This window comes from Nicrophorus vespilloides, unplaced genomic scaffold (genome assembly GCF_001412225.1).
Source record: "Nicrophorus vespilloides isolate i.1.1-1 unplaced genomic scaffold, Nicve_v1.0, whole genome shotgun sequence".
NCBI lineage: Eukaryota > Metazoa > Arthropoda > Insecta > Coleoptera > Silphidae > Nicrophorus > Nicrophorus vespilloides.
Window position 1 is genome coordinate 236,658 of NW_017099730.1, and position 21,973 is coordinate 258,630.

General features: G+C 31.0%; 3 protein-coding genes across 6 annotated transcripts in view; 2 read left to right on the top strand and 1 right to left on the bottom strand.

Moving 5' to 3' along the window:
• Positions 1-1,318: 1,318 nt before the first annotated feature.
• On the bottom strand, positions 1,319-10,668 carry LOC108565389. Its single transcript, XM_017924815.1, has 20 exons — positions 10,361-10,668; positions 10,067-10,294; positions 9,852-10,009; positions 9,666-9,793; positions 8,671-8,828; positions 8,357-8,593; positions 8,209-8,306; positions 5,251-5,433; positions 4,845-4,995; positions 4,122-4,361; positions 3,881-4,065; positions 3,691-3,827; positions 3,465-3,631; positions 3,188-3,409; positions 2,988-3,136; positions 2,751-2,930; positions 2,378-2,608; positions 2,175-2,329; positions 1,480-2,128; positions 1,319-1,429 (listed from the first exon to the last, which is right to left on the bottom strand). The coding sequence occupies exons 1-20, from the start codon at positions 10,479-10,481 to the stop codon at positions 1,319-1,321; spliced, it is 3,888 nt and encodes a 1,295-aa protein (XP_017780304.1). The 5' UTR covers positions 10,482-10,668.
• Positions 10,669-10,827: 159 nt separating this feature from the next.
• LOC108565421 (PRKCA-binding protein) lies at positions 10,828-19,696 on the top strand. 4 transcript variants are annotated; one of them, XM_017924862.1, is made up of 8 exons: positions 10,828-10,935; positions 11,575-11,664; positions 13,294-13,534; positions 13,594-13,836; positions 13,898-14,062; positions 14,779-14,972; positions 18,659-18,911; positions 18,963-19,696. In XM_017924862.1, the coding sequence occupies exons 1-8, from the start codon at positions 10,886-10,888 to the stop codon at positions 19,191-19,193; spliced, it is 1,467 nt and encodes a 488-aa protein (XP_017780351.1). In that variant the 5' UTR covers positions 10,828-10,885; the 3' UTR covers positions 19,194-19,696. The 4 variants fall into 4 exon arrangements, with proteins under 4 accessions (XP_017780351.1, XP_017780354.1, XP_017780353.1 ...); XM_017924864.1 differs by lacking the exon at positions 11,575-11,664 and adding an exon at positions 11,096-11,336 and having other exon boundaries at positions 10,854-10,935; XM_017924863.1 differs by lacking the exon at positions 10,828-10,935 and adding an exon at positions 11,259-11,441.
• A 59-nt stretch (positions 19,697-19,755) lies between these two features.
• The window catches only part of LOC108565423, a 7,497-nt gene continuing 5,279 nt past the window's right edge, over positions 19,756-21,973 (top strand). The window contains exon 1 of the mRNA XM_017924866.1: positions 19,756-19,863. Within this exon, the coding sequence (XP_017780355.1) occupies positions 19,778-19,863 (86 nt within the window). The 5' untranslated portion in view covers positions 19,756-19,777. The remainder of the gene's footprint in view (positions 19,864-21,973) is intronic.

The following is a 21,973-nucleotide window of genomic DNA, read 5'->3' on the forward strand; positions in this document are numbered from 1 at the left end:
TAAATAAATCATTTCCTCACCTATGAAAGCATTTATTTGACACCGAACTGTCTACATATACTTCCGATGTTTTTAGTAGTAAAGCTAAAATAGTGATCTGGAAGAAGTAAACTTCGTAAGTAAGCAATCAAACAATATTATATATCTTAGTTCTCTTACTTCTAATACTAGACATATCGTGTAGATAAAAAATTCTGTCATTAAAATGGATTGCTTAGTAGACATTATTTTGTTAGTACATCCGACTGTATTAATAGTGTACGTTCCGAACTGTTCCAAATTTTGATGGACACACGCAGCCTTTGCATTTTCAGAACAGCAAGAAAATGGCACCGCATCCGATCTCATTGTGACCAAATCCGGATAGTCATCAGTATTTCCATAGAGCAATTCTTTGATAGATTTCTTCCTTAAAACAGTAAAATCTAAGCTCATAACTTAGTGAGTTATATCAAGATTACCTGCGGAACGCGCCGAATAGAAAACCTCCCCAATCCAATTCGAACCAATCGTCATACTTTTTCGCGCCGCAACATTGCAAAAACCATTGTATATTATCCACGATCGTCTTACTAGTTTTGTCTTTATCGTAGACTTTCATAATATTTAAGAAAGTATTTTCGTCATAATTTGAATAAATATTGATCACCGTGCAAACCCAAGTTACAGTCTGCAGGATTGCGCAAGTTCCAATTGCCAATCTTTTGTAATGAACTGTATAACCGTACTTCATTCCAACGTGCGACGATCTAATTACAATTTTAAAAAAATAGATCATATATCGTTTATCAATTATAACATAAATTATTTAATGCACACATCCATGATACTAATATATAAATATTTGTACAATGCGCATATCTATGACAACATTTCAAATAATTGCAATTTTATATTTTACTATTATTTTAAAAGCGGGAAATTCGAATATAATTGGGATGTTTATTTGAAAGTTTGTTTAATGGATTTGTTTATTTAATGGAACTTACACGGAGGCGGCTCGTAATTGAATCACGGTAGGAACTGTGACCAATCCGGATAAAACTCCAGCAGCCGTAGCCCAATTACAATTCAATACTGTTAAATATTTGGTGAATGGAAACTGCAAGAAACAGGTGATAATTATTTGGACAGAACATGCAAATGTCAAAGCGGTGCATAAAGCTGCGATCAATTCGGGATGGACCATCATATAGACATTTTGTAAAATAGTGCAACTGTTTATGACTTTGACATATAGCATGAACGTCAGTTGATTGTTCTTCATATATTGGTAAGTTAGTTTCTTTTTATTTGCAATTATAGTATATTTTTCCATTTATAAAGCATACACTCTTATATAATCCACTTGCAAAGCTGCGTCATCTCCGCTATCTAAATGCCATGTTGGAAGCCAATCTCCGCGCTTATCCCAGAATTTTTTCATCGCCTAAAATACAAATATTAGGTTTTACATCGATTCATTAAAGATTTCCTTACAATTGGTGAATTATTTTCCCAAGGTTTACCCTTCGGGCTAGTCGCGTCATCTGGAAAGTAACTGATACCGCCAACAGCCAAATTAATGATGATATAAAATTCTTCATCGAAAGGCGCCATTTTTGTACTTCCCCTCCACGGATTGCCTGAAGTCGCATTGGCCAACTCCCAAAATCCTCCTTCTGGCGGAGCAACGCTTCCATACTGTTCGCCATCGACTATGAATGTCATTGCATCGGGCGTCCATATGAATTCGTAGACGTGCCAATCATTGAATCCATTCTTCCTGTTCTTCTCCCAATGTGTGTTGAACTTATTGCTGGGACAATAGTTTGGACACCAGTGCAACGTGGATGACATCTGTTCAATTCCAATGTTGTTACCGTTTTGAATAAGATCTTTGTTTCCGCGTCCTTCGACAATATCGATTTCTCCGGATGACGGCCAAAAACCATAAGCATTGTTCCTTGGCATCAACCAAATCGCCGGCCAAAGCCATTCGCCCATCGGCAACTTGGCCTTGACTTCCAATCTACCGTACTTGTAATGAAACGAGTTCATGGTTCTTATTCTCGCGCTTTTCACCGGGTTCAAGATATTATCTGGATTACCTGTTCTTGAACAACCGTAAAACGCAGGATTTGTACATCTAAAATAACAGCTGTAAGCATATACTCAAAACGGCTTTAATTTACTTATCAGCAATAGCGCCGCCGTTGATGTCCAAAGTTTGCGAAGTCAAAGCTTTCTCCCCCAAATGGTCCGAAGTCAAAGTTGGTTTAATATACAGTTTTCCATCAGAAACATAACTGTTTGATCTGTTATTAGTGTACCATTGAAATTCCCAATTCTAAAAACGAAATTTAGAAACGAATCTTATAAGTAAATTACCACTTACACCTCCACCTGCCAGTGTGTTCTCATGTTGCCACGTTTTTAAATCAAACTTATCGAATTCATCGCTGAATATCAAATCTCCGGAACATATATTTTGCGGTTTTAATGATCCGCCCACCGTTGTTTTGGATATTTCGCAATCTTTTCCACGGACGACCGCGATTAGCAACAAAACACTCACGATCGCTTTCATGACTGTATTGCAACTGAATTGTGATGCACACAGATGTATCTATTTATATACCGCTCCAACGCCAAATTGATTATCAGAAAGACCAACCGTAATGGAATGATTTAATATTTTATTTTTATTTACGGAGAAAATCGTGATATAAAATGCGCAGTTCCTATAATTATTATTACACTTCTTTTTAAAGAGCGTGAACATTTACATAATCTACTTCTAATGCACTGTCTGCACCCCAAGTTGAGTGCCATTTGTCGCGATTCCTGTAGAATATCTTCTGTCCTTTACCATCGTTGTTGATCCATGGTTTATTCGCGTTGTCCGGGAAAGAGTGACCACCGGCTCCAACTCCAATCGTTATGTACATCTAAATAGCAAATAACGTATTATTAGAAGCAATCATATAACAATACCAACACTTTACCTCTTTATTAAACGGCGCCATAACATCTCCAGACTCACTCCATCTTTTAGCTCCTAATAAATCAAGATCGTGTTCTTTACTTGCAAAACCGCCATCGGGAGGAATTATAACGCCATACATTTCGTCGTCCACAAAAAGACTGATTTTAGCTACAATCAAACTATATTAGCTTGCTCATAACACTACCATTACGCATTTACCTGGCTCCCATCTGACACGGAACACATGGAAATCATCTGCCCAGTTGATGTTCTTCTCAAGAGATTTCATGGCGTAATTTCTAGCAGCTAGGCTGCTTCCTAAAATGCATCCTCCGTACAGTTTATTAGACATGCGTTGGTTTCCAGGCAAGAACGCAATTCGGATCTGACCAGATTCATAACCACTACCGTACTCGTAACCCTTCGGATTCAAAAACAGCTCTAAAAGTTCAAAATATTGTAAATCTCATAAACGTTTAAATCGTTTTTTTTTAACCTGGATATAACCAATCGCCCTTTGGCAGCTTTGCTCTGACTTCGATAATACCGTACTTGAAACTGAAATGATTCTTCGTTGTAATCATTGATGATATTACTGGTGGTAAAATTATGAACGCTTGCGGCTTCTGAACGCAGTCCAATGTTCCTATATTCCCGGTACACCTTCAAATACATATGTTGTTATTGTCGCCTGCATTGGTTTAATTTATAATTTCGCTCACTTTGTACCCAAATCTAATCCACGAGGCAAACTGACAAAGCCCAGTCCAAATAGCTCGTCGGACAATTGCGGTTTAATGATTAACTTATTTTGCTTTATCTCAAAGTAGTCAGCATTGTATAGAACGTATTCAAAATCCTAGCATAATCAAAATTAATTACTGAATAATTGTATTTTATAATAAACTTTACTGGTTGTCCGGCGAAGCGTATTTCCGGTTTCCAATTTTCCAACCTATTATTTTCGAAATTTTCTTGGAATATGGCCTTTCCGGAACAAGAGGTTTTTCCATTCACTGTCGTCGGAGAATAGGGGCAGTTCGAATTTCCTTGATTCGGATCAACGGGCTTAGGTGTTGCAGATTCCGAAATTAATTCTGAAAAACGAACCTCGTCATTGACTTCAATGTGACTATTGCTCGGAATCAATTACCGGTTACAGTGAACATTTGATCATCGTTGGGATAACCCAGTTTATTTCTGCCATCGAAGTAATCCACATAAGTCCAATAATAAATTGTGTCTCCTGGCTTCAATTTCGTTGTTTTATCTACGAAAGTCCATCTCCCGTTTTTTGCTTTCGTTATGTCCCTTGAAAATGTTCCACCCTCTCTGCCGTTCATCTCCTCATTGATTTTTCCATGGAAAGCGAATAGCGAGATTCCTTCTTCATCTAGTATTCAACCATAAAGAAATAAGTTTAAAAAAATATTTATTCCGGGAATGCTTTGTTCACACTTGTACATTGTTTTCGAATTACTGCTTTTTATTATCTCTTCTTTTTTTAAATCAACTATCGTCAAGGACTTATTGCTCATTATTTATTAATTGTTATTACTTGGTTTTGAAGTTAAATTAATTTAAATTTAAATTATATTTACAGAAAATAATATATAAATTGTTTTTGTGGATAATGCATGGAGTTAATGAATTAGTGAGATTCAGTCGTGCGTGACATAAACAAGTCCGTACAAACGATACATTCCATAAATAAACATGGATTTGTATATATTTTAATGGATTCGATACAATTCAATGAGATATTATTCGTTATTTAATATTTGATTTGTTGAAGCGAGAGCGAAAATAGATACTTGGCCCTCATGATTTCTTTGCAAACCTATCTGAGCTTAAGCAATTAATTAACTGTCTTTACCAGGAATTGAAACTCTAAAACCCTTAGGCGAAAGAGGTTCCACTAATGCTGTTGGTACTTCGAACTGAACCGTGGCCATGATAACAGCACTGATAACACAGAGTCGCAGCAACATCTTCTCTCCGTCAACCATTTTCTTCAACTGATACATCTACGAACTCGTTTATTCTGTTGACATTGAATCCGCTCGCATTTTGTATTAAAATATATGTGGGGAAACGACTTGGGTATGTAATGTTAGGGATTCCCGGATGGGTGAAAGCAATCAGACTTTAATACAGTATTCATTTTATTTTAGAGGTCAGTCATTTGAAGAGAAAAAACAATAACTACGATAAATATGTTTTGATTATATTTGCTTCATCCTCCTTTCCACTTGGCTTATCTAAAGAGAAAACACTTTTACAAATTCGACGATCAAATCCACGTTGTCTCCTCTCCACGTTTGAAGCCAAAGGTTCCTTGCATCGAAGAACGTCTTCACCGACCTCCTGTCCCTGTTTATCCAAGGCTTCACGTTTGATCCGGACTTGTAGTAATCCGGGAAATCGTTGTTACCTCCAACTCCCACACCAATTGTTAAATAAAACTGAAACAAAATTGATTTGAATGATTTGCCGCAATTTTAATTTCCTAGAAGACTTATAAAAACAATGAATGTCTAAACGTTATGTAGAAATCGAAAAACAAGTTAAAATCGATGACCTTAAGATGTTTACAAACTATAAGACCTACCCCAAAACCGGTTTTAGCATTGACGTCTAGAAGCATTGGTTTAAGATTTTGAAGCGATTCAACAGATTATAAAATCATCTGAATACATTTATTTTAAATCAAATATTACCCTTAAAAATATTTTAATAAATAATTTTTAAAACATTAAAAAATTTTCATGTACTGAAATGTAATTATTCATAATAAATCTTATATAAACTTTTAGCAAATTAGAAATATTAGAAACCTTGTAATTTATAATGTTCAGTTCAAATTATATTCGTCGATTATATCATATATAAAAATACAGATTTTACTATCAATGTTATCATTTAAAGCAGAACGAGTTAAGTCTCTTAACTCATTAATTTTATTCTATAAATAGTTATTATTAATATACAAGTTTTCTCATTTAGGAAGATTAGTTACTATATCAAATCCTTTCCTCTCTACTAGAATATAAAAAATATGTTTTCAATGAACCACTAAATCTAAGTCTAAAAAAGAGGATAATGTAAAAATAATGATTAGGACATATTTGTTTATATACGTCAGATAAACAATTCCAAAATTTTGGAAATCCTCATGTTTGAAAATAGATTTTACATTTCATATCAAATCCTTAGTTCTATACAGAAAGAGCAAGGAGAAATTAATATTGATTTCAATTGGGTTTATACTCTATTTTTTTTTAATCTTCTTTTAATTGTGACAAGTGTTCTATATAGATTTGAATGTTTCTGCGTTAATATTATCCGTTTAATAACTGATTTAATTTCGATTTAATGCAGATTAAAACAATTATATTTTTCAGCAAAATCAAAATATAACTGATTGCACCTCGAAAAGATTCACAGAAATATTAAATATTGATATTATTAAATATTGAAAATATATGCTTCCTTGATTCAATCAATTTTGTTCTCAATAGTTTATCAATTTCGAAAAGGAATTATATTACAGAATTAAGGATTTCAATGAAACGATGCAAACAATTACCAAGAAATTTTCGTATAGAGAAGCATATATTTCATCATTATTCAATATTTCATATCAATATGCCTTAAGCAATTCTTATGCGATTATGTTATATAATTTTGTTATTAAACATTTATCATGTCCATAAATATAAATTATTAGCAAACAATAAAACAATTACAATCTGCAAACGGTTAAGTATAGAACGTAGCATAAAAGTAAACGTTTGATCAATTTTACCGTAAAAAGTAATTATTTCTACCTGGAATTGTCTCCGTATTCCACATATCTATAATATTGTTGTTATGTTATAAATGTAACCACTTAAAGCAATCTCCAAACTAATGATAAAAGTACATAAATATCCTTTTAGATTTTGGTATGCTCGAAAACAAAATATATATGTTACTTATACAGGTAAAACTTAACAAAATTCCTGGTTATACGAATCATAAACTTCGTTTATGATTTCACACAATCATTGAGTTTTATGTAAAATAAATCGTTACTTTTTTCGAGTTTTAATAATATCACATCAGCAAAATTAAATTTAATTTTGTTATTAACAATTTTAATCTTCACTTTATATATCAGTTTACAAGTAATATATTATTTCAATCAATGAATGGAAATAATAAGTGAATTGTCAAAGTGTGAAAGTGTCGCATAACGTGAAAAACGAAAACGTTTAAAAAATACGTAATAGGAATTTCCAAAGATTGAGCATTGCCATTGATAACCTTTAATTATCTTATAATTACAATAACTTCTATAATCGGATGTTTCAATGTCTATTCAGCTAATTAAGATTTATAAGAAATAGTTTACGTTTACGGGGCAGAAAGACTTATGGTTAGGTATTTTTTGCTAAACTTTTTATGGTTTTAACTATTTAAATCTGCATAATTATTAAAATTGTCCATATTTAAAGAACATTAGATTATGTTATTTACGATATTTTAAGTATACATTTGATTTATTTATGATTTAGTAATGATTGAAATGTAAATTATAATAAATAGGCAGAAAAACTTTCCTTATACTAAATTTAAATTGAAGTTAATGTTCTGTACAATTAAAAATATATGATGTATTATCATGTCTGTCGATAATGTTGTTGTTTTCTTAAAAAAATATCATTTGTGGCAATCTCCAAAATATAGACTTCGATACTTTCAAATATCAAAAATATACTTGTAATTATTGTTATTTTTTTTAGAGAGTCCAATGTGTATTCTCCATTATCTAAAAAAACCATCGCCTATCCATGTTTTTTTTGTCTTAATTTTGCATCAATATAAATAATTGTCATCAATTTAATAACTTGTTCACAGTAAAATTACAAGCTGAATATCATCCATTACGAGAATTCGCTAAAGAAATAATATTTATTTGACTTAATCTTTGAATTTGATGCGTATCTAGATTTTATATATTATTGAGTTAAAAAAGTAATAAAAAAATGTTTTGTTTGGTCATTTGATATCTGCTACGTAAATGACCTATGAAAATTGGAGAAGAAAATAATAAACATGACTTGATTCTGTAAGTGTTGTTGCTTAATATTGAATCAAATATATTAATAATTATTAGTTCATTCATAATCTGTTGTTTTTTTTTACGAGTCTTAATTTTAAACTCAAGTTTTATTGAAAATTGACAATATATTTACCTCTTTGTTCAACGCTTCCCTGTGTTCCATGTCGTTAATCTCGTCGATGATAGTGACCTTTCCAAATTCCACGTTATCAATCAAAGAGATGATTTTATCTGCAAATAGATAGTAGTAATGGTTCTACAAGCTTTTAAGAAACACTTACCTGGCTTCCAGATTATAGAATACGTATGGACTTCGCTGTTAAAAGGCCTATCGTGTCTCTTGCTCCTCAAATGCAGACTTCTCGTCGGCTCCGAAGCGGAAACGATGGGTCCTGAGAACAAAAGGTTTCCACCGATATCGATGCCATCGTTTCCGGTCAAATGTTCGTTTCCTCTGGAATATGCGACGATGATCTTGACATCATGACTCGATCGGTCAATAGGCACCAGACTGATATCTAAAAAATGTATACAGTTGATGTTAAATGACTTGGGACTATGGTTTTCCCCGCGTCCTAAACCAAATTCAATCTACCTGGGAATAACCAATCCCCGCTCGGAAGTTTCGCTCTCACATCGATCCTTCCATACTTGAAGCTGATTTTCGAACGAATCTTTCCTGATTTAACTGGAGGCAAAAAGTACGCCGCTTCCTGCTTATGGTAACAATCCTTTGGAAATTTACTCGTGCATCTGAGAACCAATAAATACAAGTTAATACCAGTTTTTCTTTAAATGTTGTTTATGAAGACAATTTCATTGTAAAGTCGTTGACCAACGTTTCTTAGAATCCGATAATCAGATAAATCGTCTATTTGATTTACATTACAATATTTATAGTATAATTTATAATCACAACCAACAATAAACATATATAATTTTAATTAGAAACCGCAAAAGCAATTACCTATAATTATGATAAAGTCAATTTATTTTACATATTTTCTTCCAACATGATTATTTAACTATAACTCACTTCAATTGAATAACAATTAATAAGTTTAAAACTTTAAGAAATGGATTTAGGAAATGATACTTAATATATTTAACCATTTTACTATTCAATACATAATAAGTTTAAATTTAGTTTCAGATAAATTTGTTCTTTGATTATATTTTGAAATATGCATTTAATATTTGTTTATTTCTATTTTTAAATTTTATCAACATTTACTCAATACGCAACTAATAAATTGCCGTGTAGTATTTTACAAAAAATCAATACAGCAATTATAGACATTTCAAATTTAAGTTAATGATTGATTATTTATAGATAGGTAATAGGATAACAAGTGGAAAGCAGATGCGCTGTTTTCTAGGTATTAATAATATATTTGCGATGATATAATGATAATAAAACTATAATATTGAGATATTTATATACTTATTATAAGTAATATTCAGTAAAATATACTGATTCTTATATATAGTACTATTTTGTTTTTGATAGTATTAAAATTACTTGTTATGTAATACTTTTTTTCAAATGAGACAATTAAAAATGAATTAGTTTTAAATTATTTATCTTACCCGGCTGTTAAATCCAAGACGCCTCTCAACTCTGATTCTGACTCTTTGGCTACTGGAGTGATGCGCAATTTTTGGTTAACAACTTTGATGGTATTCCTCGAGTTTTCGTAAGAATTGAATTCGAAATTCTATAAATAGATATTACATATTAGTCAAATAAAGTTATTCGGTATTTTAATATATTACAGGTCCGCTGTTTGGAATGTAACTCTCGATCACCCATTGGGACTCATCCAAATTTTGAAAGTAGTCTTCAAAAATGATGGTTTCTTTGCAAATCATGTTGTTTCCATTCACGGTTGTAGTCGATGTCGAACAGTGCAATTCCGATTGTGATAACAATTCTAAAAGTACATATAAGTCTTAAATTCAAGTCGTATGTATGATTATCGTTTTTATACCAGGGACAATCCATTTCTGGTTATCTTTTCTGTATCCCAATTTGCGATGCTGCACGAAAACCCAATAGTGGATTTCGTCGCCGACTTGTAGGGTAAGTTCGGGATCATTAAACACCCAGAAGTTGTTTACTGGCTTTAAGATATCCATGCTGAACTCTCCTTCCTCCGACATACCGATCGGTGCGTTCTTCTTTCCATGGAAACCGAAGAGTTCAATACCAGGAGCATCTGTTGTAAAGATCAAAGGTTGAATGAGGATTCGTGTTTTTTAAATATAATACTAATTGTTTATACCTGGAATTGAAGCGCGGAATCCTTTTGGAGCGAAAGCTTCCAGTTTAACAGGAGGCACTTGCTGTGAGGATGCTGTTTGCATCCATGCCACCAATGATAAGAATGCGATAACCGATCGCATCGCTCGTAATTAACAAGGCCACCAAAAACCAAAGACTAAACGGAAGCACCTCTCTGCCGCGACTTAAGTACGTTACACGCTTGACCTTGCCTTGGATGGTTCTTTGTTTTGTTGTTGTTTTACGAACGCACAACACTCCAAAACAAATAAACTCCGAAACATCTAAACAATGCTGCTACAAATGCTTACGAAAATCGTCAATTAAACATCACACATTAATTCGTAGCCGGAAAAACAATAATAATTTTTAAATTTCGGAGCGCAACTCTTCGATAGCTTTGACTACTTGTTCAGAGATGTCGCGGCTTGTGCGTATTCGAATGAAAATCAATAAGCGTCGCGACGCCTCCATATCCACACACGTAGCTCTTCGACAGTACAACAAGACATCTCGACAACACACAATGTTTAACTTGGATTTTGACGATGACTACTTCTTGGAGGAAGACAAAATGTACGTGTCCTTTTGCATACGAAACCTCTTATCTTAACAATTGCGATAACCGTTTTCCGGTTACTTTGTTTTAACCACTTTGCTTTCCATACGTATCCTTTCTGTTGTTTCTTCATTTACATATTCTCTTTTTTTTATTTACTTTTGTTACTTGTTTTAGTGTGATGGTGTTGTAAAAAAAAGAGACTAAAGAACGCTGCATGCAAATTTCTTAATTTTCCTGCATTTTTGTGTGTTATTTTTGGAATTGGGGGATACTGGTTGATACCGAGATACAAAAAGCAAACAAATTATATACAATAAAACCTAAATATGTGGTCCGTGCCGACGACTCCGTACATGGGCCTCCCGACGTCCCTTTACCACATGCACTTCGCCGAATTGGCTTACGAAGACAAATTGTAATTACCTTTTAATACATTTCATTTACCATTAGTTTTAATTAAACTAAAAAAAAACTAAGCTTAAAGAATCATGGAAACCGCTGCTTTAATTGACGTGCAACTGTAAGTAAACAACATCTTATATTTTATTATTGGGGGTGGGATTAGAGAAGAAAATATAGAAAACGCTTCCGTATGGACTTGTTTGTCACGTTATGATGTTCTTTATATATTTGTTTTTTCAATTTCGATGCAGCGACGAGAAAAAGGATTATTTAACAGAGGCTGGGAAATGTGATTTTGATGTGCTCACTTTTGAGGACAAAGTTCTCAGGGAGAACACCTTGTAAGTATCAATTAGGGGTTGAGAGAGAGCTTCCAAAGTATAGGATCCAGAGCATGATCTAGGGAAAACGCACGGTTTTTGCTTTAGCTAATTAAGTTTAGTCCTATTACCACTTAAAAATATTATATACGAAACTACAATTCCAAAAATAGTTTAGTCTCAGTTATTTCATTTTTTTTATTAAACACCCTGGTAGTTAGGCTCACAAATTGTGCGGCTTATTTTAATCTTCTTTAGTCCTATAACATTATGTGCATATTATAAACATCAATACATAAAATAGTCAACACATTTATTAACACTAAGCCATTAGTTAGACTCACAAACTGTGCGGCATATTTTAATCTCCTATAATCCCATAACATTTAAGTGCATATTACAAACATTAAGACACATAAGATAATTTATTATTACCGATTAAGACATTTAAAGTTTGAATATATTTTATAGCAGTATAAAGATTAGTGTAAGATGTCGTGTATTAATTAGTTTCTTCATAAATAGTTTTCAAATTGGATATTTAGACTTGCGATTATTCGCATTCGAATATTGTTTGATTCTTGCATAGTTTTAGAATCATGTACGTGATTAAATTCAAAATAACTTTAATTCTAGCGAAATTGTTACGGATAATTTAGAACAAGTTATTGAAAGTATGCATGCTGATAGGTAACTTATTGATAACATTTAGAGGTCAGCTATTTTAGAATGACTAGTTAATATATTGTGAGTTATTTTATTTTCATTCAATAACACAATATTTTTGATGTAGACAGAAATGGTCTTTATTTCACATGTTTATGCCAAACATCATCGGTATTTCAAGTTATGAGGAAAACATAAGTGTTATACAAAGTCTCACAATTTAAATTTACTTATGATTTATTTTTTAGTTTTTTTATATTTTTTTTTCTTCTAAAAAATATCAATGACCTTGATATCAGTTCTAAGATTTCAAGTACATCATACCAATTTGGTAAAATTAAAAAGCTTTTACATCAAATTTTATATCAGTTCTACTTCTTGCAAATAATACATCTGCACATTTGACAGCTGAATAGTAAATGTTTATATTTCAAAAGAATATATTTTTTTGTATTAATAAGTTACTATTAACATACAATTAAGATACATCTTCAACTGCTGCAACATATGGCGCAGTAAAAAAAGCGCCGAGGACAAAATCGCGCCGACAAAAACGCGCACCATCAAAAGTGAGCCCTATAACAACCAAGTCAAATGCATGATAATTTGTATATATTTTTAAAATACATCTAAAATCAAACTCCCTGAACCTAAGGTTTTGTTACTGCGCGTTTTTGTCNTTAATTTTCACAATATGTAAATTCTACTTTTCTTTACAATGTTTGCAACATATTTTTTATTACTTAAGTTTGAATTAACGTGATTATTTATCGCTGGACAAACATTATTTTTGAATTTCACTCGCAAATCTCATGCAAACACAAACCAATCTTATAGCGAATTGTTGAAGCGAGTCTGTTTCTTTTTATTGCTATAAATTGCACATTTTATGTAAAAAATATTCATGTTCCAGAAATTACAATTACTATATGTTTGTTTGACATATTTTTTAATATTCGATGTTCTAATTGTGTTCAATTTTAGGGGGATGACTGTGACCTCCGGCACAGTAGTCATAAAGAAAGACAGTAACAATTTGATCGGAATCAGCATCGGAGGTGGCGCACCGCTGTGCCCTTGCCTCTACATAGTCCAGATATTCGATAATACAGCTGCGAGCAAAGACGGCACTCTTCAATCTGGGGATGAGCTTGTGGCTGTAAACAATCAAGCCGTCAAGGGCAAGACCAAGGTTGAAGTCGCCAAGATGATACAAGCAGCTAAAGTACTTAATCCAACTTTAGATTTGGGCGATCTTCTTTATTGAAGTGAATCTCATTTCAGGACGAAGTTATTATAAACTATAATAAGTTGCACGCCGATCCGCAGCAGGGAAAGTCTCTGGACATTGTTTTGAAGAAGGTCAAACACAGGTTGGTAGAAAATATGAGTTCCTCAACGGCCGACGCGCTTGGGCTTTCCAGGGCGATTCTGTGCAACGATACTTTGGTGAAGAAGCTGCAAGAGCTTCAGGATACGGAAATTATGTATAGAGGATTGGTCGAGCATTGCGATAGGGTTTTAAGGGTTAGCTAAATCGAAAGTCGATAATCTGGAGAACGTAATAATTTAATGTTCATACTTTAAGGCTCATCTCGATCTTTCTTTGGCTGTCAAACAAATGGGTGAAGTGTTTGCTGAGTTGGCGGTTAGAGAGCCTCAGCCTAGAGCTAGCGAGGCTTTCAGGTTGTTTGCAGAGCAACATCGAAGTATGGAGAAGTTGGGAATTAAAATGTTGAAAGCAGTAAAACCTGTAAGTAAAGCTACAACTACAGAAATAGTAGTGGTAACTGTATTTATTTTTAGATTGTCAATATTTAATACAATTTTATTTTAGTATTATATCTCAAGAAAACCATTTTTTTTCATATATTTAGATTGTTAAGAAAAGTGAGTCGCTATCACTTTATGAAAAGCTAACTGTTGTGCAACATTTTTACATCATGGACTGTGTCCATTATCTATACAAATCAATTTTATAATACACAGCTGAATGACATTATACCATAATATCATTTTAAGTAGAGATATTGACATATATCAATTTACAAACTATATCATATATTTGTACGAAAAATCTGACATATACTTAAAAAACAGTAGTTAGAATCAATTATAAAAAATAGAGAAACTCATCAAACAAACGTGGATTTAACTAGGCTTTCCTTGACTCAGAAATATTTAACAAAACAAATAAATGATTGCAACATTATGTAAAACACATTAACTTATATTTGATGTAGATCAAGGTGTTCAAGACTTTAAATACTTTGTTTTTAAATTTATGAATCATGTAGCAAAATTCGTTACAAGTTATTTTGTCATTAATTTAAATTATTGTAACATTTATTTATTTAATTATAAATAAAAAAAATATATATTAGCATATGTTTCACATGCAAATTATTATTGCAACAATGAGTTTTATATAATCTTGTATGATTAAAATATATTCTTTTTTTGATATAGGTGTTATCAGATATGGGAACCTATCTTTACAAGGCCATCCCTGATACCAGGTTAACAGTGAAGAAGTACGCGGATGCAAAATTCGAATATTTAGCGTATTGCTTGAAAGTAAAAGAAATGGATGACGAGGAATGCAGTTACGCAGCGCTTCAGGAACCTTTGTATCGGGTGGAAACAGGAAATTACGAATACAGGTAATATTTTATTATTTGCTAATTTGTAGTAATTGCAATTTGATGAGATCCGAATTTTCTATTTAAATTTGATAATGGATGTATAGTTTATGTGATGTGTTTATAGTTTATGTTGTGCTTGAGTGGTCAATGTCAATCTGTATTGCAAGTAATGAACCTAATTGTCATAACCAATGTCACTTAAGTTTATTTACACTTAACACGAAACACTATTATGTTATGTTGACATTGCTGTTACGTAGGTGACATTGCGTGATAAAAAATAAATACACACACTCTTCGATTATAATATACAGATTATATCCAGGTAACATTTGCAAATTTTAAATTCAAGTTGTTTTTTATACTTTTATTTTTTTGTTAGTACATTTTTTTATTTTTATTTACTTATGACTTTATTTACATGACATTATGTCACAGCTAATGATTTCAATAAACTATGTTGGAGTACATTCATGTTAATTATTATCATTTTTTAAAAAATATTTGAGGGTTGTTGAGACACACACGCAGTGAGGCATTATTATAATTTTGTAGAAAATGTCCAAGAAAGAGGAATTACCCTTTAATTTGGTTAGTATAGGTTATTTGGTTAAGGATGCATTTTGATAAGTCATACGATGTTGATTCAGTTAACGAAGTTGCTTTCATTTGTCTAAAAATTTGTTGGGTCTAGAAATTTAGGATTTTTTGTCCCTTCAAAGAGTTAACTAAGACATGTCCAACCCGCGGGCCGCATGTGTTCCGGGACCACTATGAAGATGGCCCATACAAACTTTAACAATTATTATCATACAAACTTTAGCAATAATTCATTTATCATTCTCAAATAATTGCATTTATTCAAAATTTTACTAATTATTTGTTGGTATCTTTTATAATTAAGAAAATATGAATTAATAAAGTTTAAATTACCGTATTTTTCGGACAAAATCGTCACTTAAATTTCGGGTGCGTCTTAACGTCCGAAAAATACGGTATTTAAATATTTTAACTATATATTTACGTTCTTTTGCTCATAAACGTAATGTATGGTCAAAATCATCTTCTTCCAATATGGCCCAAGAAAGATAAAAGGTTGGACATCCCTAATATAAATGAAAATGTTTATACTTTATAACGAATTACGAATCACATTTTTTAAATTGATACTATTAATTTTTAAATAATATTGTTGAAACTCTAGTACAATAATTTCAGTTTGTTCTAGAAATAATCTGCAAGTAAAAGAACAAACACAACTCAGATTTCTTAATCTTTTATATAATAAACAACAATTTGTGTTGATTATCAAAGTTTTGATTTGTTATTAACCAATACAAATTGTAGATAATTTGAATATTGTACCTACATATACGTTTTATTGAAGACATACATAGTCAAACAATAATATTAGGGAAACAATGGAATGATAAGTAATTCATTGTGTATTTAATATATGCATTCACAATATACTATATAACAGTTATATACTTAATATGTAATATTTAAAAATGTGATACTAAATATTACGCAAAAAATAGGTATTGATAATTGACAATTATGTTACAATGCAATATTTCCTATAGTTTTACGATAATAATTGTTATTGTTAATTAGGCGATAGTTGTGGGATGAAATGATAATACGATACATCGATAATTAGAAACATGTTCTTTAACGAAGAGGGGAAAATGTAAAGTTTCTAGAAATCACGACAGTTTTAAGTTACTTAAAGCTTAAGGTGGCTTAAGTTTAATTTCATTTTTTGAGTAAAAAAGGATTAATTCGAATATTTTTGGTGATTAACAAACCAATGCGTTCCACGAAGTTACTTCCTCAGAATATGAGATCAGAAAATAAGAGGATTTGTTTCGAACCAAAATGATATTGTATAAATTTACAGTAAAATCACACTTTAATATGAGTCTAAAGTTGATTATTTGTGGTTTTTTCTCTTTTATTTAATAATTAACTATACATCATTTAACACATATCACTTAACATTAACACTTTTCCTAAATAAAATTAATTTTTACTAAAAAGTTAAAACGTTTTCAATGTCATTCAAAGTAACTTACAGTAGATTTCCGTATAACGCGAGTTCCAAAAACGCAAATTCGGAATATAACACGATAAATTAATTCAATATTTAGTAGTTATTTTGGCAGGAATTTCTTTCAGTTTGTCATCAATGAAGGACAAGAGGTTTTATAAATATTTTACAGAAAACAATCATCTTCTACATTCAACACATTTCTAACATTATCTTCGTCAATTTTGTTATATCAATGCTTTGTTCTTAGAGACAACGTTAAAAAAGTAAGCAGAATGCAATACATATGATTATGGCAATCAAAATTAAACAACGAATGTGCAAATTCAGATTTATTTTTATATAATTTCAACCTTTGCTCTGTTATTATAATATTATAATGCTGAACAATGATAACCTCTTTAAGCATTTTAATTATGTACCATTGCGTCTGCAATATTTTTAAGATACTTTCACTGAAATTAATTTCTTTTATAAATAAATGTTATGTATATATTCAAAGCCGTCTGATCATATTTTACGCCCGTGCGTTATTAAGAATAATGCGTCACTTTTCATAAGAAAATACACGGAAGAAAAATTGTCAAAAGGCCCTGGGTCTAAGCTCATTTAGCCTTGTGGTAAGGGTAGTCTTTCATATAGTATTAGGTTTTTTATATACTAAATTTACTTAAATTTATTGATCTTAAGTAGACAAACGATAGCATTTGAAACTTTCAAAGTAAGTTACAGAGACTGAAATAACAGATACTTACAATTTTTTAATAATATGGCATTATTTCTATTATAAAACCCTCAAAACGATATCATCTATAACTCACCGTATAAGTCTTTTTTTAGAACAATCTTTAACTACTGGGTATATATATATACATATATTAATAAATATTATAATATGACCAAATAATAATTGGACTATATAATAACACATTATTGACAATGACTTTGGTGAATTAATAATGATTATATAAGTTAATAATATAAAAAAAAATCGAACATTCCAGTAGGATGTTAATTATAAAATATATGCAAGGCGTTGCAAAAATTGTATTTTAATTACAAGTTGCTATATTACCATGATAATACATCAATAAGAAGACGTTCTCTATATAATTATGAAAGTAAAAATATGTTTCGATTTCAATAAAAAAATGAATATCATCCTAAGAAGTGAAAGGAATAAAATAATGAATGGAGTATGAGAAAACATAAAACTATCTCAATAATAAAATATTTTTTCTATGATAATTAATTTCAATTCAAATTAATATTGTTTTAAAAAGTGCAAGTGAAATAAAGAATGAATCATATTAATTTTAGAGTTAAAACGATAAAAATAGTTTTTGTAAAATTTAGATTAGAACATTTTTATGATATGTTAGGTTTTCTATATTTTCTTAAGAAAAGATAAATATAAAATTGTATTTTAATCAATATTAATGTCATCTTATGGAGTATTTTTTTAATTTGATTGTAAGAAATGGTTAGAATGTTATTTAATTACAATTAAAACTAATAATATCTAAAGAAGTGGAAACAATGAATAAATCATGATTATAAAATTAAAAATATACACGATTGTAATGTTAAATTAAAAGTGATCATCGTCTGAAGTGGAAGAAAATAATGTAAATCTATTTTTTTCTATAAGGTTAATTTTGAGATGTCGACAAGTAGCAAGAGGAAAATTTGCGAGGCTTCGTTCTGACGTGCTCGTAAAAATGGATCTTCTGGATAACAAACACGTTGAGAGTCTGGGTGGTCACTTAACCAAATTGATCCAAGGGCTGTCGACTTTGAACTTGAAAACTATGGGTTTAATCAGCAAGCCTCCTCTATTTCCGATCGAGGTTGACCTATCCAACAACGCGTTCCAGTACAAATCGACAACGCCGATTGCAGCTGTAAGATCTAATTATTTATTGACAAATTATCGATTTCAATATTTTTTTTAGGACAACGATGAGGACGAAATAGAAAACGGCGTTGAAATCAAAGAGCACAATTTGCTCGAAGGTCTGGACGAGGCGACGATTGAAAAGAAGGAAGATCTTATACCAGGATTGTCTCAACCGGAACCCGATTACTCGGAGATGGACAATCTGACACTGCTTTCAACACTGAACCTGAAGGACAGCCCGACGAATCAGGACCAGAGCATACTATTCCCAGATTTAATAAATTAAATGTTCAAATCGTAAAACCATAGGAAAGTTTCATTGTTTTCTTGGCTCTCCGGTCAATTGGCGGGGTTAATTAACTTTTCGTCGCGTTCAAAATGTTCCGTTTATTAAAATCAATAAGGATCCGCCTTGTGGCCTGAGAGATGGTGTACGATAGCAGTTGAATGATGATAAGGCAGTAGTAGTGCACAACTGCGTTTGAGAGTATTTAAAAAGGCTGCGTTCGAGCCTCACGCCATTCGTTCGGCACTATCGGTGAGCGCTACACGAGTGAGTCAAGAGTCAAGAAAAGAGTTGTCAGTGTGTGTAAATGTGAGCGAGTCGTTCCTAATCGTATTAAAATATTTACTTTTACAAAGCGAGGCATTATAATCCCATTTGCTCGTAAAAGAATGCGAGAGACGTCTCCACGAGCTAATACAACTCAGTGCACTAAGTTCGGTGAAAACTACAATGTGACTCTTCTATCCACCTGACTCGAACGCAAGAACATCTATTTAATTTACTTACAAAAAAAAACAAAACATTGTGTTAATTTTATTTTCAAACATTTTTTGTTGATTTATTATTCGATAATTTTCGTGATAATGAAAAACTTTATCCAACACCTCGTCTCGATCACAATCCAACTTTTCTGGAGCCTGATATCACTTTTAAACAGCGTATACCAAAGGTAAATACAACTAATTATTATTACAAATACCCACGCAATTAATTTAGTATTCGAGTCGCATCGGTATGTCCTTTAATGATTAACGTTATTGCGTCTTTTTAATTTGCACCGAATCAAAAACCCGCCAATATAATTCGAGTGTCTTTCATTTATTCCCATCCGCACGATTCCTTGAATTATTTAACAATCCAGAAATAATACGCTTTCGTGACCGGAGACGTTAATAATTTAGATATTAAACTTTCCGAACCGCTCGAAGAATATTCCCTTCCGTGTTTCGTTCATATTTCATGCGAAATAAGCAACAGTTTCGGACAGAAGTCCTTGGCTATTATGATGATTTTTTTTTATTATAAATCACTTTATTTTCATTTATATTTCAAGGTAATTTTATTGCATCTAGATGTGTATTTAATAATAGCCCCAAAAATGGTTAAATATTTTACGTTTATCTTTTTATATTTAAAAAAAGCAAATTTTATTACTGAAGGTAATTTTGTTATAACGTATACCAAATTATTATAAATATTATGTAATTAGTGATACAAATAAATATATTTACATAGTTGAAATACAAGTTATTTTTTCATGCTAAATATTCTTTAAAATATTTTATATAATCATAAAGAATGCAAATTTATTTTAATTTATAAAAAAAATATCCATTAATTACTTAATAATTAGATTTCAGTACCGTTCTTTCAAAAACTAATTGTATAAATTACTTAATCTTGACTATTTATAGAAATTGATTACTTAATTTTGATAATTTTCAGAAGTTAACTGATTCTTACCAATTCTATATTTCTATTGACTACTTGCAGAATTTAATTTATTCATACCAAAAAAATAATTCTAAAAGTTGACTAATTAACAAAACTATAATTTTATCAACTTCTTAATTTTGACAACTTGCAGAAGTTAACTTCTTACCAAACATATAATTTTCTAAATATCTTAATTTTTACAAATTGCAAAAGTTACTTCTGTTTACCACAAAATATTATAAGAAAAATTGCAAGTATGTAAATTAAATAATATTATAATATGTTGCGTCATTTTGTGTAATGTAAACTTTTCTTCCAATTAAGAAATGAAACTATGCTATTAATATTATAACTGATCGGTTTTCACTATAATTAATGACAATGAGATAAACTGCTTTATTTTTTCGTTATTTTCGGGATTTCGAGTTTATAAATAAAACCTAATATAACTTTAGTTCTTATCTGCAAACTAATCAAAATAAATGATAAAAAACTGCTCGTCAGTGAATGACTTTTTAAAAATGTACTAAAAATACAACATTCGTGAAATAAAGTCTGTGAATTTTTGCAGATTAGACAATTTCATTGATAATCATAACTTATTTGTGTGATGTAATTATATATAATTATATTTTGTAATTATTATTCATATCAATTCGCGAATCTACTTTTATGTGAAACATAAAAATGTAAATGTAAATTTGTTTAAATTATTTGCGATGTAATGTTGTGATTTAATCGACGAAACTTCTTTCAAATCTATTTCAAACCAGAAAAAAATAATTTAATATAATGATATAATAATCATAAAATTTATATGTATATATATATTAGAAACAACAATGATTTAATTAAAATTATCTTTAATTAGTCAGTATCAGTCGTGATAACTTAATGAATTTATTTTACTAATTTCTCATAATCTTATGATTCATCTCCGAATTCTCAGTGCAAATAACAATTATGCACTGAAACTAATGCCTTACATTGAAAATTTTAAACACTATACAAATGGATTTGCTACTACAAATTTAATACATTTTATTTTATACAATTTCTACAAATTGCCTTACTCGATAAGCAAATCCAGCATTTCTATTGATTAGAACCGATAACCGATTTAGTAAATATTTACCGAACGGTATAGCTGTAATCTCGAAAGCAGAAAATGCCCTGCACGTCACACCAATTACATCACACGCAATTTCGGCTATTGTTATTATTAATTGGGATAATAAGCGAAAACAGTGCAGCAAAAAAAAAACAATAAATACACTTGCTGATTGCGATTCATTAAAATTATTGCACGAGCCTTGAATGATTCATATTTTCAGATACTGTCC

Coding starts and splice junctions, on each gene's coding strand:
- LOC108565389 (XM_017924815.1), bottom strand. CDS start 10,481: ATGCGATCGGTTATCGCATTCTTATCATTGGTGGCATGGATGCAAACA. Junction 10,295..10,360: donor ATTCCGCGCTTCAATTCCAG/GTATAAACAATT, acceptor TCTTTACAACAG/ATGCTCCTGGTATTGAACTC. Junction 9,794..9,851: donor ACATTCCAAACAGCGGACCT/GTAATATATTAA, acceptor ATCTATTTATAG/AATTTCGAATTCAATTCTTA.
- LOC108565421 (XM_017924862.1), top strand. CDS start 10,886: ATGTTTAACTTGGATTTTGACGATGACTACTTCTTGGAGGAAGACAAA. Junction 13,837..13,897: donor ATTGCGATAGGGTTTTAAGG/GTTAGCTAAATC, acceptor TCATACTTTAAG/GCTCATCTCGATCTTTCTTT. Junction 14,063..14,778: donor TGTTGAAAGCAGTAAAACCT/GTAAGTAAAGCT, acceptor TTTTTGATATAG/GTGTTATCAGATATGGGAAC.